The sequence below is a fragment of the Chaetura pelagica genome, unplaced genomic scaffold (genome assembly GCF_000747805.2).
Source record: "Chaetura pelagica isolate M959 unplaced genomic scaffold, ChaPel_1.0 scaffold85, whole genome shotgun sequence".
Taxonomy (NCBI): domain Eukaryota; kingdom Metazoa; phylum Chordata; class Aves; order Apodiformes; family Apodidae; genus Chaetura; species Chaetura pelagica.
Window position 1 is genome coordinate 883,544 of NW_009953505.1, and position 17,404 is coordinate 900,947.

Below are 17,404 nucleotides of genomic sequence, written 5' to 3' on the forward strand. Positions count from 1 at the left end.
ATAGAGACAAGCTGCTAGCTGCTGTTGAGCTTGATGGAGTTTTCCTTGAAATCTTGTGTTGTACACTTTGTATTGTGGTTTAAGTGTTTATCATTTGAGCCAAGAAACTACAAAATCTTATTCCTGTTGCTCTTACTTGTGACCTCCTTAAGTCACTCCAGTACAGACAAAAAAAAAATATCTGTTTGACAGAACTAACTTACTGAGACTTGCATTTATTTATCACGTGGAGATCCTAAGCAAATATGTACTGTGACCCTAAACAGCCTATGGATGACTCAGAAGCTTACCTTTCTGTGCTTAATATAGGTTGAAGATCCTGTGGAGTTTGTTTTTTTTTTCTCCTTGAGGATCACTATACTCTTATCTATCCCTGTGTTTTAGTATAAAGGATTAGTTTTCACTATTTTTTGACTACTAACACTTTCAGAAGCGATCCTAGGTGAATTTATCTTTGTAATGTTGAAGCTTTTGGTTAGTACAGTGATACTAACGTTCATTGAAAATGAAGGGGAAATTCATTATCTTTCTTGACACAGCCACTTTCACCAACCTGAAGAACCATTGAAAACAGAAAGCTGTTGAATGGTATGTGCAAGCATACTCATTTGGTCCAGAATTCAGAAACAGAAGGTTTGAATAGTCTTTGCCCTCGTTACTTCTGAATTTCCAGCTTCCAGGGAGACAGCCTTTACGGCTCTGTATGTTCCTTATCAGATGGAAGCTATGCATTCACCTTTGTTTTTCCCTAGTAGGTGTGTATATACCTCTTTTTTAATAATAAGTAGTGCTGAGAATTTTCCATTAATGTGGCTAGAAAAGAGAGATGAAGGACAATTAGTTTGAAAAAACTTGTTTTAGGTGGACACACCTACTGACTGACTTGATAAGGGGAATTTGGTATTCCATTTATACTTTTAAACAGAAAATAAAAGGATGCAGTTAATAGGGATTCTTTCTTGGAGCAGGCTTTTAAGACTAATGCAGCAGATAAAAGTCTCTGTCAAAATACCTGACTCTGGAGTATGCTGGGTCTAAATCCTGAGTGCTCCAAGTTGGAGGAAAAAAAAGCTTTGTTTCAAGACTCAGATCCAACATCTTTGAAGTGGGCTTGAGGTCTTCAGCTAAACCACTTAACCAGCAGTGAAGTCTTGTTGTGGCTCAGATGTTGATGCTCCATGTCTGTATTTGACTTCAGAACAGTTTTGTATTGGGAGAATTTGCAAACTTTAAACTCTAGGAGAGAACTAAGTATTTAAGGAAGGGTCTTCTCATGCCAAGCACAGGCAATCATAAAAGATGACATGGGATCAAAGGAATGGGGATGGGAGGGGGGGGTCTTTAGGCCTTTGTCAGCAGGATTCTTTGTCTAGTGGAGCATCTGGTACAAACATGCTGTCCTACCTTCTCAGTGCCTTTGCAGTGTCTTAGTAAGGGGCTTCAAATTACTTTTAAAAAGCTACTACTTTAAGAGAGTTGGACTGTCAGGCTTATAGTATGTTTTTTTACTGCTTTGTCTTTTATTAGCTTCTGCTGTTGTCCTTGGGTCATTTTTCACAGGTCTTACTGTTTTTCATAAGCCTTCCAGATAAGTTTGTATGTGTTCTTGATAGTCAGGGACTGTCTGGGTAGGAAGCGGATCAGCTATGCATTCTGAGTGGCTGGAGTTGGTGAAGTAAAACAACATCTACTTTTTCCATAAAATTAAAGTTCCTAGAACCACTTGAAACTTGGAATTGTTCAACTTTATTGCTACAAGCTCCTAAGAATAGGCTTTTGTATGAAATACTGTTAAAGGGGCTCTAACTGTTAAGCTTGCAGGTGATAGGACTTGGTTTTGAAATGCAACTTTAAATTGAGGATATTTAATTTGTTAAATTGAAAGATGGGACCATGAACTTGAAATGGGAGAATGCCAGGAACTGGCAGTTGATTTCTCTGTGTCTATTGGGTTATTTTAAGTCTTGTGTACTCCACTAGAGTAGTCAGACAAGTCTATCTGTAGGAACAAGATACTTTTTCATTTTTTGTTATTTTATTTCAGACTTCAGTTTCATAGGTTTGTTACTAGTGGACCTACGAGTGTTACACATGCCCCTTCTCTTTCAAATTTTGGAGATGCTGTATGAGATATGAAGCAAAAGATGCGACCTCAGGGTGAAGTCATTGCCAGGACTTTATTTTTATCACTCCCACTTAGAGATATGCTAATGTTTTTTTAAGTTCTGTCTGAATTTTGGATGAGGGGGGAGGCAAGGCAGGGAAATGTTTAATAATGGAAATTATGGAAAGTGCCATAGGAGTTCTGTGTACATTAGCTGCTTGAACTATACAAGTAGGAAAAGGAATAAAAGTGATGATAACAGTAGGAGTACAGAGAGTTTACATCAGAATTTTCTCCTTCCTTCTTCTGTAACGTAAGAACGTTTTACCTTTAAAACAATGGAAAGGGCTTGTTTGGAAATACTAAATAATATTAACATGTAGATTTAATTGACACGTGCATTTATCATTTCCATTAAAAGAAAATCAAACAACACTACAAAAAAAAAACCAACCACACACACAAAGCAAATTCAAATCTAAAAGCTTAAGCTTTGTAGCATCTACTGTTAAAGTATCTGCAATAGAAAGGTATTCCATAGTGTTGCTTTCTTATCCCTTACCTATCTAGCACTTTATTTAATATATGTTCCTTCAAATTAGTTTGTAGGAGCCTTGCCAGAGGCAGATTTGTGGACATGATAGAAGCAGAACCCTAGGCTGGAAAATTTCTGTTTGGCCTTTGGTCAAAAAAAGCCTCAGACCTTACGGTTGGTCACAGTGACGTTACTTTTTAAGTTCCAGATCTGCCTTTCCTTTTTGCACAAAAGCAAAGCATGAGCCACATTTAGTTTGGATCTGCAAATTCGGTGGCATATCCTCTCTACATCTCTCTAAAACAAAGTGGGCTTGACTCATCTGAAAGGTCTGTTGGTATTAGACTTTTCACTTCCCTGTTTCTGTTCTTCCAGAAGAAAAATTTCAGGAGGTCACTTAGGATGGGGAAAAAGACTTGGGTGTTTTGCTGTGTGTGTCAGAGAACATGTACAGATGGAGCAGCATCAGTTCTCAGTGAACCAGTGAGTTGTGTCACAGTGAGCCTGTTGTGAACCTACAGAGGCAGGTGAAGTGACACGGGTAAGCATCCATTTGTAATGGGGGATGCCGCTGTTATGGTAGTGACAAGAAATGCTTATTAGTTATTCATCACCATATCCAAAAGTAAAATCTTAGGTTTTTTTGAAGGCAGGATGTATTTAGCTCTCTTTACTGAATGGAGTTCAGAAGAAATCATTACATCTGTCCACAGTTGTTATATAAGGATGCAGTTATCTACTTTATGCAGAATATTTGTAGACTAATAAAAGAGGAGGAAAAGTCCCACTTCTACTAAGTAGTTGTCAGGGCAGTAGGTTTAGATACATTTATACCTGTTTTGGATTTGGTTTTCAGAAGAACTTAATCCTGTTGGAGAAAGGATTTTTGTTAGTAATGGTGGTTTTATGCCAGTAAAAATAACACGTACTTCTAGTCTGGTGCTGAAACAGCTGTGCCAGTGAACCAAACTGCGCTCCTAATAGGGCCATTTTTTCCAACATATCCTTCTAATGCTGCAGTTTGCATGTCTCTGTTAATGAGCATACTAGGTCAAAAATTGTGGATGCATTGTTTTGAACACATTGTTCATTATCTGTAATCTAAATATATATGCACACAATAATTATATATTCTGTATCTAATCTTATACAATCTGAAATTCAAAGAAGCATCAGCTTTTTTCCTCCTTGAACTCAAATCATGTTGAAACACCATTTCAGTTTCACAGAAAACAGTTTTTCTGTTTCTTGACAGTATATGGTTGATTTTTTTTTTAAAAAAATTACAGTAGGGTTTACTAGATTTTGTCATTCTTGTTTAATCATTTCTAATTGGTTTATGACAGATTTTAAAAAGATGCACATGTGCGCACACATATACACAGGGTTTGTTCCCCTCAAATAAAAACCTGCATTTAAAAAAAAAAAGTTTTCAATTTATTTTATAAAAAATTGCACAGAAGCTGATGTTTTGGCCTGTATGTGGTGATTAAACAGTGAATCTGTTTGCAGCTAATACCTTATGTAGACACTTTGCTAATTAAACTTCAGTCGAAGATGCAGACTAGGGTTGGTTAAATACATTATGTCAGATACATGATGAACAGACATGCGTTCTTGATGAACTCAAAGTCCTGCACATTCTGTAGTCCTCAGTGTTTCATACATACACATCAAATGTAGATGCCACTAGTTCAGGTTTCATCTCATAATCTGTCCTATACGATGTATCCTAACTAGACAGTTCTAGTACTTACACTGTTATATTACTTAGACTTGCACTGTCAGTTCTATTCTGTGAAGATTTAAAAATAAAGTGAAATATTGAATAAAAATTGTTTAGACTTCCAAAATGAAAATTAATTTATTTTTAAAGAATGATGAATATTTTGGTTTATAAGAATTCACTGAGCGGAAGTTTCTTATGGCTATTAATGTTACTGCTGAATCTTATTTTATTTCTGACTTGCAAGAATATTTTAGTTCTTCTGAGACTTGCATACATTGGGTGAAAGTGCTTTCTGAATATTGCTGTTGATTTCTAAGGGGAAAAAGATAAGCTTCATGAACAACTGCAATAGTATTTTATTCCAGTTTAATTTCCAGTGTGTTAAGAGTCTGTCTGTGGATGCTACAGTCTTGATGATCAATAAATCCAGCTGTTGTAATTCTGCATTTTAGGATACAGAAAGACTTCTAAAAACAATGACAGCTTTATCAAAGAAAACCACTGTTGAAATGAAATTATATTGCTTTAATCCGCAGGTTCTTCTAGTGATGGAAGAACAAAAAGAAAACTCAATTTCATTTGAATACAAGTAATTGATAAACGCAAAGCAATTAATCTGTAGTTTAGACACACTTCAGTAATGGTCTTTTCATTAGATAAGTCTTATTTTAACCAAGAGTCCAGCTAAGGAGTGGGTGATTATTTCTGTTTTACCTGACTTTGACACTAAGATTTGTACACTTCAAACAGCAAAATGAGGTTGGAGAACAGTCTGTTTCAGGTTTCCCTTTCACTCTGACCTCCAGGATTCTCAGATTCATCGGAGGCTGGAAACAATGGAATATTTTGTTGTGCTAATTTTTAGGTTGTTTTGTAACAGCAACATTATGAAACTGCAAATGGGATTTCCTTGAAGTAATATAGCAATGCATTCTAAAGAATGCAGTCCAGAAGCATGACTTGTATCCTGATGAAACAAATTGTTGATCCAAGTCTCTGTAAAAAAAGCTACTTGGAACAAGTTTTTATTACTTCTGAGACTCATTCTTTCAGATCCTGCTGGTAATTTTTTTTTTCTTTGCAGCTCTTTTCAGTGTAATCAAAGAGGATTTTTGCCTTTGTTGCAGTGCTGCAAACTGGCACCATTCAAAAACCTGCCATAGCCAATAAAGATGCATTAAAACTGTCTAGTTTCCAAAAGAAGCTGAAGGGAACAAGTACTCTTTCAGTTCCCTCAATGAAAACTTTGATTCTTCTTATTAAGAACAGTAAGCTATAGCATGCTCAGATCATGAGCTTCTTTTTTGTTGTTTGGTCGAATAAAACTTTAAGGATTTGAAAAGCTCTAAATTTGCAGATTAAGATTATTTTTAAGTTTTGAAGGGTGAAATGATAAATACAAAATATAAACCATCAGACATTCAACTGTATCTATTAATCATGAAGGATTCTCTACAGCAATCTTTGCATGTAATTCTGCATAGGAGACAGGATATGTGTTACTGCAAACAGTGTCCTGGCATGTGTGATTTAGACTGGCATAAGATCTTGGGAGAGAATTAGCCTTTTATGTTTGAGTTGTTAACATTCGGCTGGCCTTTTGTCTCTAGCTCCAATGACTTGTAATTGTTTCTCTCTCTAGTTTGGGTTTGTTTTTTGGGTTTTTTTTTTCAGGGTTTGTTTTTTTTTTTTGTGGTTTGGTGGGTTTTTTTTTTGTATTAAGGATGTAGATGGCAATCTAAGCTTTTTTTTCGGTGTCAAGTATTTTCTGCTAGGGTACAGCATAGGCGTTTTGCTGTTGAGTTTGTGTAGTAGAACATTTAATGTTTAACATTTGAAAACCACTAATTCGGTTCTCAAAAGCATATTGCAGCTATTAAAATTGACTGTATTCTGCAGATTGTGAAGCTGAGCTGTATTATAGGATATTATAGTTGCCTGTGTTTTTTAACTCGTCTGCCCCTCCTCCTCCTCACTCAAATCCCCCTCTTTTAGAAACAAAGACTTGTTTGTTCCTTCTCTGCCTGTGAGGTCTTTGCAGCCTCTCCTGCGTGGGTGCAGAGCCCCTTACTGAAATGCTCTCCATGCCCATGGAAGGTAAGGAAAAGGATGTGTCAGAAAACTGCTAAGTCCTAACTCTCACAGATAAATGAAACTCTTTGCCTTTGAATTCAAAGTACTTAAAAAGAGCTGTGTATGCTATGGTCATCAGAAACCCATGAGGTGTGGAAAAAAAATAAAATGTGCTTATCTGAGATCACATTGATAAGCATATTCTTTAGAGTTCAGATTTCTGCAGTCATGTATGTCCTCAGTAAGTAGTGGAGAATTGAGAATTAAAAAAACCCAACAAACAAACAAAAAACCCCAACACTAAACAAAAACCTGAAAAAACCCAAGCAACCAAAAAACCCTCACACACAAAACAAACAAAAACCAAAACAAAAAGAAAAAACCCAACTCAACAATAAAAAAGACTTTTAAGCTCTCTTTTTGTTCCTGTCACTTGGAGCAATATGTGTTTTTCCTCTTTTCATTAGATACTGTGCTGGAAATTATAGAAAATGAGCTGTTTCCCTTGAAGATAGCACACTTGTGTAATCAGCCAAGATGGCAGAAAGTAATCTGGTGTTCTTACTTCTGGGGTTTTTTTTGCTAGTTTTTCACTTGGGTATGTTGTTAGTCAGTCACATTCAATTAGCAATGTCTTCTTTAATGTACAAACTTGGTAGTTTAATTTCTCGTTTAAAAGTAATTCCCTTACATAAAAACATCTCCATAGTCTGTTCTGAGGACAGTCTAAAATCTTGTCAGTTGGAAGACTTTTGAACTTGCATGCTTGAAATAGTAAAAATGCTCAGAAAAATCCTTGTAATGGATTCCTGAATCAGAATTTAAAACTACATGTTTAGATTCAGTTTCTGAATAGTTACTAAGTGAAAATGAAATTTCCCCCCAATATTTCTTGGCAAATGTTAAGTATACACAGAAGTCTTAGTATCTTAAGATATTGTTTTAGATACACATATATTTAGAAAGATTACTTTAACACAGTGGACATTGCAAGACGTTTTTTTGATCTATGACGATGGAATAAAATAAAAAGAAAACAGACAAACATAATAGGGTGTCTTACAGTTTTAATTGCTAACTTGGCAGATGGGAAGCAAACTGTGATCAGAGAGATCAAGAATAGTAAAAACAGCTGTGAGAAAGATACAGGTATATATAATATGAAGAACTCGGCATGAGAGAGAAATTATTTTTAGAGCTATATATTAGAGGGAAAGAGACCTCGGTCTCTTTGGTATGGTACATGAAGGAAAAACAAATTTCTAACATGTTGAAGGGTTGTTAGTGATATTGTAACACTTAAGAAGTATTTAAGGTTAGAAACTGTTAAACTTGCATGAGGTCATCTGTAGCATGACTTGGCTGTGAACTGCAAGAGGAAGGGACTCCCAAAACCATGGTTGGATAATTGGAGACTAGACTACAAAAGTGGCCTTTTTAAACAGAAAGAAAATTGGCAGTCTTCAGCTTTGGGTACTTAATTTTTACAATCTAGGTAGTTTGCTTTTAACTTAGAAGTCCTTCTTTCAGGTGATTGTAATTTTTTAACCTTTGTCCCTCTTTACTTTCCAGTGTAATTGACCTTCCATCTTGTTTAATAACAGGGTTTGAATCCTGGAGCTTCTGAGGCGTAGCACAGACTTCTGCTTGAGTTACGGAATCAGCTAACAGCAAGAGAAGGCTTTTTGTTTTCTGTCCTCACCTACTAACCCCTTCATTGTCTGCTTTTAAGGTGAAAGAGAGTGAGATATAAAAATCAAAAGGCATCATCCTGATTCCAGACTTGGTAGGATTTTGAGTAAAAAGAGAAAAAGGAAGACATGTATTCCCCACTCCAGCTTGTCATGTCCAGCTTGTGTTGAGCTGCTAGGTCAGCTGCTTTTCTTTGTTGCATTGCTCTCTTTAGCTTCAACTTTGGTCTAATTTGGTAAGTGTAGGCAGTCAATTGCTGTTAGTCTTGTAGCAGAGATTGTCCAGTGGAGGTCCTGGAGCTTACAGTTCACGGCTCACATCCTTGCAGGACAGCTGTTGGTGCTGTTGAAACTTTTGCTTAAGTTTCTAGTGTTTGCGAAGCTGGTTGATTTGCTCATCCTGGCTGCCTCCTTCCTAAAGACCAGTTTCAATAGTAAGATGTCTTGTAAGATCAACTGCTTAATTTTAAGGTTAAATCCACTGCAGTGTCATTCTTCCTGGTATTTCCCGCCCCACACTCTGGATCAGGGTGGGACTTGTAGGTTGAAGCTGAACCTCCAGCCCTTTGCATTCGCTCTGCTGTTTCTACTTAGGATTCATAGAATCATAGAATCATAGAATCTTAGGGGCTGGAAGGGACCTCGAGAGATCATCTAGTCCAACCCCCCTGCCAGAGCAGGGTCACCTAGAGTACATCACACAGGAACTCATCCAGGTGGGTTTTGAATGTCTCCAGTGAGGGAGACTCCACAGCCTCCCTGGGCAGTCTGTTCCAGTGCTCTGTCACTCTCACAGTAAAAAATTTTTTTCGGATATTCACCTTGAACTTCCTATGCTCCAATTTACACCCATTACCCCTTGTCCTATCACTGGTCATCACCGAGAAAAGCCTAACTCCGTCCCCCTGACACTCACCCCTTACATATTTGTAAACATTGATGAGGTCACCCCTCAGTCTCCTTTTCTCCAAGCTAAAGAGACCCAGCTCCCTCAGCCTTTCCTCATCAGGGAGATGTTCCACTCCCTTCATCATCTTCGTAGCTCTGCGCTGGACTCTTTCGAGCAGTTCTCTGTCCTTCTTGAACTGAGGGGCCCAGAACTGGACACAATACTCCAGATGTGGCCTCACCAATGCAGAATAGAGGGGGAGGAGAACCTCTCTTGACCTACTAACCACACCCTTTCTAATGCACCCCAGGATGCCATTGGCCTTCTTGGCCACAAGGGCACATTGCTGGCTCATGGTCATCCTCCTGTCTACCAGGACCCCCAGGTCTCTTTCACCTACACTACTCTCCAGCAGTTCAGCCCCCAACCTGTACTGGGACATGGTGTTGTTCTTCCCCAAATGTAAAACTCTGCACTTCCCCTTGTTGAATTTCATCATGTTTCTCCCCGCCCAATTCTCCTACCTATCTAAGTCTCTCTGAATGGCAGCACAGCCTTCTGGTGTGTCAGCCACTCCTCCCAGCTTAGTGTCATCAGCAAACTTGCTGAGGGTACATTCTATACCCTCATCCAGGTCGTTGATGAAGATGTTGAACAACACCGGTCCCAGTACCGACCCCTGTGGGACTCCACTAGTCACACACCTCCAACCAGATTCTGCCCCATTGACTACAACTCTCTGACTCCTTCCTTTCAACCAGTTCCTAATCCACCTCACTTCCTGATCACCAAACCCATACCTGATCAACTTTTCTACAAGGATTCAGTTTCTATTCCTACTTTACCCATTTATTTACCTTTACAGAAAGTTTCTTACTTGTGATTGTATGTCTGGAGCACTCTCACAAGTGACTACAGAACAGATTATTTCAAATTGCTTTGAGCTATTTGACACTTATTTTTATTTTGACATGACTTAGGAAAATGTGACCCAGCTGTTTATTAGACTATTGACCCTGTTGGACCTGTGAGATAGTTGAAAGGGTGGACTAGAGAGTTGAGTCTGTGACTGGCTTTGACTTTGTTTTTCCCTCTTCTCGCCCAAGTAAGCATATGACATTTCTTCCATATATGTTATCTCTCAATGGAAAGAAAAGCTATGGCATGGGGAAAAGGGAGCAAGGCAGTTGCCATTTTTACTGCTTTTATTAGATAAATATATTTAGGCTTTCTTGGAGCAGAAGAAAAGCACTACTGTACCTTGAGTTGAACACTCAAAAAGGCAGTGGAGGCTGAAGGGATTTTCAGAGAAAAGATGATACAGCTTCTTTATGAGATAATTCTCCTTTCTTGTGATGAAAGTGTTAGTGTTCAAGGAATTCTCTATATATGATGAGAACATTAATGCAAACTAATACAACAGATGGTTTTCTTTGTACCAAATCAGCCTGTCATCCTAAAAGAAGCTTACTGCCTTTTTGTTCTTAGTTCCCATCAACCATAATCCTCATTTTCAGGAAAAAAAAAAAAAGTAAAACAAATCCCTACAACTCTCCCATCACTGCTTTGGCAATGCTTTCGCCAGCATATTGTGAATGTTAACAGATTCAGGCTGTTTCAGACAACAAGATGGAAAGCTAATTCCAAAACTCGAAGTCCCTGAAAATAATGCCCTTGTAATACATTCAGCCTTTTTCCCCCCCTCTCTTCAGTGTCTGTTGACTTTAAACATGCTGTTCTCTTGTCAGGAAACAAAATCATACCTGTCAAGTGGATACATCTGTCATGCTTTATTTTATAAAATAAAATTGTCTTAGGTCTTGATTTTATGGGGAAAGGAGACATGGGTTCTCATTGTGCGTTAGGTGTACAAGGTGACACTTTTTCTTCTCCACATCCCAGAAAAAATACATCATGTACTTCTGTGGGGTAAAATAAAATGAAGCACTACATGTTTCCTGTGTTAATGGCAGTATCTTTGGTTGCCATGAATCCACCATTTCTATATAAGCTCTAATTTTGCATGTCAATGTGCAGTAATTAGAGTCTGTAACATTGAAAACTTTGTGTGACAAGGATGTGAATGATTGTTGCATGACCTGCACCACATGGGGAAGAATTGTAGCCTTAAATGAAATATGGTTTGATAGAAGTGAGGTGATCTGTTTTGTGATTCTAGGTGTTTTCAAGTTTAATTATTCTAAGATTTCACATCAATAAGAAAAGTGATGCTGCATTATTTGTGTCTAAATTGAGAGTAGCTTAATAGGAAGGAGAGATAGTTAAACTTGAAATATTTTAATAGTTTTGAATTTTTCAGCAACTTACACATGTAACTTTTCAGAAGCTTTTAGAATAAGTACATATTCTTAAACGTGAGTGTTGCATTGATTTCACAAGAATAACATGTTTAAGCGTACATTACACACGTTCACATGCAACATCATTGTAGCTGCATCTTTTTTACTGTCATGGCTTGTAATTTTATAAAATTTTTTAAATATACTTTCTAAGGATAATGTTTTCCTAGCATGTATTTTTCTGAATTTCCGTTTTAAACGCTTATTGTTTTGGTTCCTTAGCCATGAATCAGCGAATCAGCCAAAGTGCTCCAGTGAAACAGCCACCCCCTCTGGCTCCTCAGAGTCCCCAAGGTGGTGTGATGGGTGGGAGTAGCTCTAATCAACAACAACAAATGAGACTTCAACAGCTACAGATGGAGAAAGAAAGGCTGAGACTGAAGCATCAAGAACTGCTTCGGCAGGTGAGGCCACAGGTTAGACACCTACTTCCACTCTTTCTTTTGTATGTTTTGTTTTGGCTAAGTTGTTGTTTCAGTGAGTCTTGAAGAATGGTGACTGTACAAAAAGTTTGGAGATTGAAAAAGGTCTGAACTCAGTTACTGATACCAGCTTGGAAATGAAAGCATCTGACTTCTCAGACTGAAGGATTTTGCTTTCCTTCCTCATTCCTCTCTCAAACAAAACTCTCCAAGAACAGGCTCCTTTACTATTATGATGAAATCATGGACTGTTGATCTGATTGGATATTGCTCTTGGGAATATATTGCATATTCATTGAGCTCCGAGTCACGCAAAAAGACACAAAGTTGGTTCCCACAGCTGCTTTGGTTCTTCCTTTTAAGTGGAGGAAAGTCTTTCACTTTTAGAACATGTTGCAGTCTGTAGGATTTCAAAGTACTTTTAAAGTTTATGTGAGATTCACTGAGGAGACACCTTGTTGCTAAAATCTTACCTGTTAAACAGTGGGAATGGGGCAGGGAGCAACTGAACCATTCGTGCTACATTTTAAACCTGTGGTGGTGTTATGCTAAAGAATTTCAGACTTCATAATTAGGCTGCAAGCTATTCCTCTCAGTATTTTCCTACTCTGTGAATACAGCTGTAATAAATGTTAAAGTGTAGGGACTGGACATTGGAATCTCTGGATTTTTGAATTTGGGCTTGACTTCCTTTTGACTTTAAGCCTTTTGCTTCAGTTTTTCCATCTGAATGTTTTGAGAGTTACTATCATCTGTGCTGGATACTTTGGATATTATTTGGGTTTTTGACACTATCAGAGAAAGCACTAATCATTTCTTTGAGGAAAACCTTCTAAAAATCTTACCCTGTTCCCTTTTCACTTTGGGTGATGGGCCTTGTATCAGGAGACGGTAATGTCCTTAAAGACAGCCTTTTCTCTTTCTTGACCAGCTGCAAGCATTCTGTCCTGGAATCTGACTCTCCTTTGTTATCCCCTTTGTAGTCAAGACCTGTTTTGTAGGAATCTTCAGCATCTCTTGGTGTAAGATGGGTTATCTTTACGCCATTACTTTTTATAGTACTCTAGGTAAGAATACATTGCAAAGGTTGCATCAGGACTTTCTGCTTAAGCACCTGGGCTTCTGCTGTTGTTGCTGCTTTGCTATTAATCTACCAACAAATATCTTACCCTGTGCTAGCATGCTTCTAGGTAGGCATTCTAATTGTCCTCTTGCCTCAGATGTCATTGAGAACCTGACTAACTTTGGACCAGGTGACAGCCAGTTCCTTTCATGTTGTTCTCCTTGGTCGTTAAGCTTATCTGTCAAATATGCATCCTTGGTAAATCTGCGAGTTTGGTTTCACTGTGTCTTAGTTTCTTAACTCCCTTATCCTGTCTCATCTGGCCTGTCTTGGGGGCTTGATACTACAAGATGGTGTTTATAAGACAGCCTGCATACGCAAACCATGCAGCTAAAGTAATTGTTATCCATCTTATTTTTACTCTTAGGCATTGCGGAATAACAATCCCAGCACAGCAAATTCTCCAAAACATCAGGTAGGCTCTTAACTGATGTTTCAGCATAATTAGAAAAATGAAAGCATTACAGTAGGCTAGCAGAGGAACTTTTGCTACATGAAGGCCTTCTAAAAAGGAAAACAAAAAAAAACCAACCGCAAACCAAGCTCGGCCATGCGCGTTTTCTGACCACTTCTCTAGTCACAACCCTGACTTTGTTTTTAAGAGTGCTGCATTACCACTACTTGATATCGATCTTTAAAAGCAAATGAGGAATTAATTGCACGTTTTTCTGCATTGAAAACAACCTTCTTGTTAAGCATTCTTGAGGATACTGCTGTTCCAGTCCTGATGCCATCAAGACGTGTATTTAAAGCAAACCTCCCATTATATCTAAGGTAGTAGTTTGTGACTTTTAAGTACTGTACATATGAATGCTCTTATCAGTTTGTTTAAACAGGTATGATCTTAAGGATATCTTTAATCAGCTAATAAAAAGTCACTTGAAATATTTATGATTTTTAAGCATGTGCAGTGTAACTGAATTATTTAATATATTAGACTAAAATTGCTGTGGTGATTTAAAGTGTGATTATTCCATTTTGACATTTAACAGACTTCTGAACATAAAGATTTTCTGTATAGGAAACACCAGTTCGGAAAAGCCTCCCAAGTTAGACCAATAGAAAATTGGTCAAAATGGGAAGCATAATAAGCATAGCATAGGCTTTTAAGAAGTTGCATATAGAATAAATCTTTGAAAGGATGTATTTATGGATCTATTCAGAGAGCTTGCTATTGCTAACAGCATTAATCTACTGATTTTAAGGAAAATATTTAGGTTGGCTTGTATTGCACCTTGTTTTTCTAAAAAAAAAAAACCCAGAATAAAAGGAAGAATTGTGTTTTTGAAAGCTGTGAGTACTGGTGTGCTATTGCATTCTGAAGAGTACCACAAAATTTGTACACTACTGTTTCTCCTGAAATCATCTTCAAAACAGAAAACTTAGACCTCTGGAAACAGTACTTACATCCTGGAAAAAAACACCTTCTTGTTTGGTAATATCAGTGCAGCTTTAAAATAGAAGCATTTTATTTGAGACATAGTAACTCGATTCATTTATAAAACATTAACCACATAGTGATCTCCTTGATCAATATTAGATCCTATTAAGAAGGAGGAGGAAAAATATCCTTAAGGATTGCTGGTATACAAGGGAATAAACAGAGAAGCATACTCCTCCCCAGCAGTTGGAAACACCTTATCTTCTACCACAATGAGGTCATTCAGAAAGGTTGTTTTTCTTAACTGAATGCCAAAAGTGTATTCTGTGTTTTCTTGTATGCATGAAGTCCCATCATACAGTTGTTTACTCTTCCACATTAACTTCTTCCTGTTGCCAACTCAGAAATATGAGCAAATGGAGAACTTCAGAAGCAGTTTCAAACTTACAAGATCAGATTTTTGGAACTTCTTGGCATTCTGGCTTAAAACACTAAAAAGATGGAAAAAATCAAAGGGACTGTATTAATAATTCATTACGTGTATAGGTAGTGTTAACTGTGCTTTGTTTGGGATGGGAACTGATGGAAGGATTTATGCAGAAATCAGGATTCCAGTTACATTTAAACTGGCAACTTCATACCAGGCTCACTTGTATACTTGCCTGCTGGGTTCAGTTTTATTAGTCTGTGCTAATGACTCAAGCTATGTTTAAGTGATCTGGTGGGTTGAACAGTAGGCAATCATGTCAATTTACATGAATAATCTGGTATTATAGTACTTTTATCATCTACGTGTGTTTTTTGTGTTTTCACGTGTCACTTCAGTAATGTAGGGAGCAGCCACATGTAGAAGAAAGTGCTTAGATAACTGCTTCTGGAAATTGGTCTCTGAATGCTTCTTGAGGCCTACTATAGAGACAAATGTTGTCTGTCTTCTCCAGCAGTGTTACTATTGAAGTCCCAATCTCTACATCCCATCAAATCACAGTCAACCTCATGAATCTGTGGACATTTCTTTGGTCAAATGTTTCTTTTTTGACAGATTTTCTTTCCTTTGTGAATAAAATTAATGAAGTTTAGAGGAATTAGCTGCTTTCATGATGATAAGGCTGTGCTTGAGGGAAGAAGAATAATTTCTCTTGCTAAATTTTAGGTATTCTTCTAAGGAATACTGAAACTAAAATCTTCTTCTGTTCAGTGCTCTTAATTCTGGGAAGACGGTGAAGAAGTTCTGTGACAGCAGCGTTCTTGAAGCTTGCCTCTAATGAAGATCTCTCATATATAGATAAAAAATCCTGATAAGTGTTCCTGAACTTTTAACTGGATCTCTCAGCTTTTCTTAATCACATAGTCAAGGGGGTTGGAAAGGACTGGTGGAGGTCATCTAGTCTGGCATGCTGCATCCAGAGCACCATCCTCTTCCTTCTGGACTTTTTTTGTCCATGTAACCTGGATACAGTGGCACGTTTGTATCAATATCTTCAGTCAGGTTTTGTTTTGGTGTTTTTTTTTTAAGAAAAGCATGAGTTTGTTTTGAGTGGGCATTGTGTCCTTGTCAGTTTTTATCTCTGCCAGGATAACACAGTATCCTGTAGTGACACTCACACTCAGTGAGGAGAGTATGGAGGCCTCAGCACTTAAATACCTCCTGAAAAGATTAAACAGTTGCTGAGCTTCATCTTTTGTAGCACATACTGTAAAGGACTCTTCTTGTTTGAATGAAGATGTATCTTACTATAATTCTAAAAATGTCCAAGTCAGAAATATTTGAAGGAAAAATTTTATTTTTCCATACTTACTGTGTGTAAGCAAGAGCTATTGATACATGCAGGGAATTTGAAACCACCAAGCATCTGTCCAGTTACTTATGCTCATCATCATCAATCATCTGAAGATGCCTTGGCTTTCTCTCCATACCCAGTAACTTGCCTTCCATTTTCTTTCGATTAGTATCTGGATGTCAATAGTGTCTCACCTGAAATAGATGTCAGTCAACTTCTGTATACACCATAAAATTGGCTAGGTAATGGATTTCTTGCCTTCAAGTATATAATGGAGAGAGATGGCATTATTCTTGGATGTGGTGCAGACTACTTTCTTGTGCTAAGACTGGAAGATTTCTTACTTGTTTGCCATTAATACTAGGGTATTTGCTGGTAAGATCAGCATACCATGCAGCTGCCAGTAATTTCAATGTGTAATAACAAACCTTAGCATATTTTCTCTAATTTATATAAGCATCTGTTTCTAGGAAAGCACTTGTATTTTAGGTTGCTGAATGTTAGTTCTGGTAATCTGTCAAGTACCTCTCATTTACTCTGCATCAGTTGTACAGACCTTTGTTGTGGAGCACCATGAGGCTTACAGGTAAGACAGCACATCTATGCAGTGCCGTGGCTTTAGAAATCAATCTAGGAGAACACTTAACTAGCTGTCCAGAGCCATCATAAACTGAGGCTATAAATTGCAGCTGAGGAGTTGTGTGGTAATTTTAAAGGAAAATATTTGGGTTTTAATAAAATGACTTCTGATTGAGGGGTCTGGTAGATGTGCTCTGGCAAACTGAACTGCAGCACTTTAAGACATGAAACTGAGCTGTCTGCCAGAGATTGCCTTAAGAATAAGGCAGCAGAACAGGATGTGTCTAACATTGTTTCAGCTACTGGGTTATGAAAAAACATTGGTGTGGCTAAACTGCAAGAGAGATCAGACATCTCATCTATCAGGAAAATTATTTTTCAGCAAGATTGGTTTTCTGACTTGTCTTAGTGTACAGCCAGACAAATGCTAGTTCCAGTTGAGGGGAGGAATAAGAATAGGCAGTCAAAGGCCAACTATCATTAAAAATTCACTTTGGAATTGCCTCTGGGTTGAGACTAACAGTGATTAAGAGATCAAGGAACACATCATCTTCTGCCTGGACTAATAAACTGCTTCTTCTGAAAGCTGTTAAATAAACCAGAAAGTCTTGGCAAAGTATTGGGAATTTCAGCTTGGAGTTGGATGTCCTGTAGAAATAAGGGTGCTGTTCCTTGACCTAACTATTATTTAAGTCTTCAGTATTTCTGATGAGCAGTACAATAAGGTACTACTTTAA

At 37.7% G+C, this 17,404-nt stretch overlaps 1 protein-coding gene across 1 annotated transcript in view; it reads left to right on the plus strand.

Moving 5' to 3' along the window:
- Positions 1-17,404, plus strand: part of YAP1 (Yes-associated protein 1) — an 88,519-nt gene that overhangs the window by 60,253 nt on the left and 10,862 nt on the right. Inside the window, exons 5-6 of the mRNA XM_009999418.1 lie at positions 11,604-11,785; positions 13,294-13,341. Coding sequence (XP_009997720.1) covers positions 11,604-11,785; positions 13,294-13,341 — 230 coding nt within the window. The remainder of the gene's footprint in view (positions 1-11,603; positions 11,786-13,293; positions 13,342-17,404) is intronic.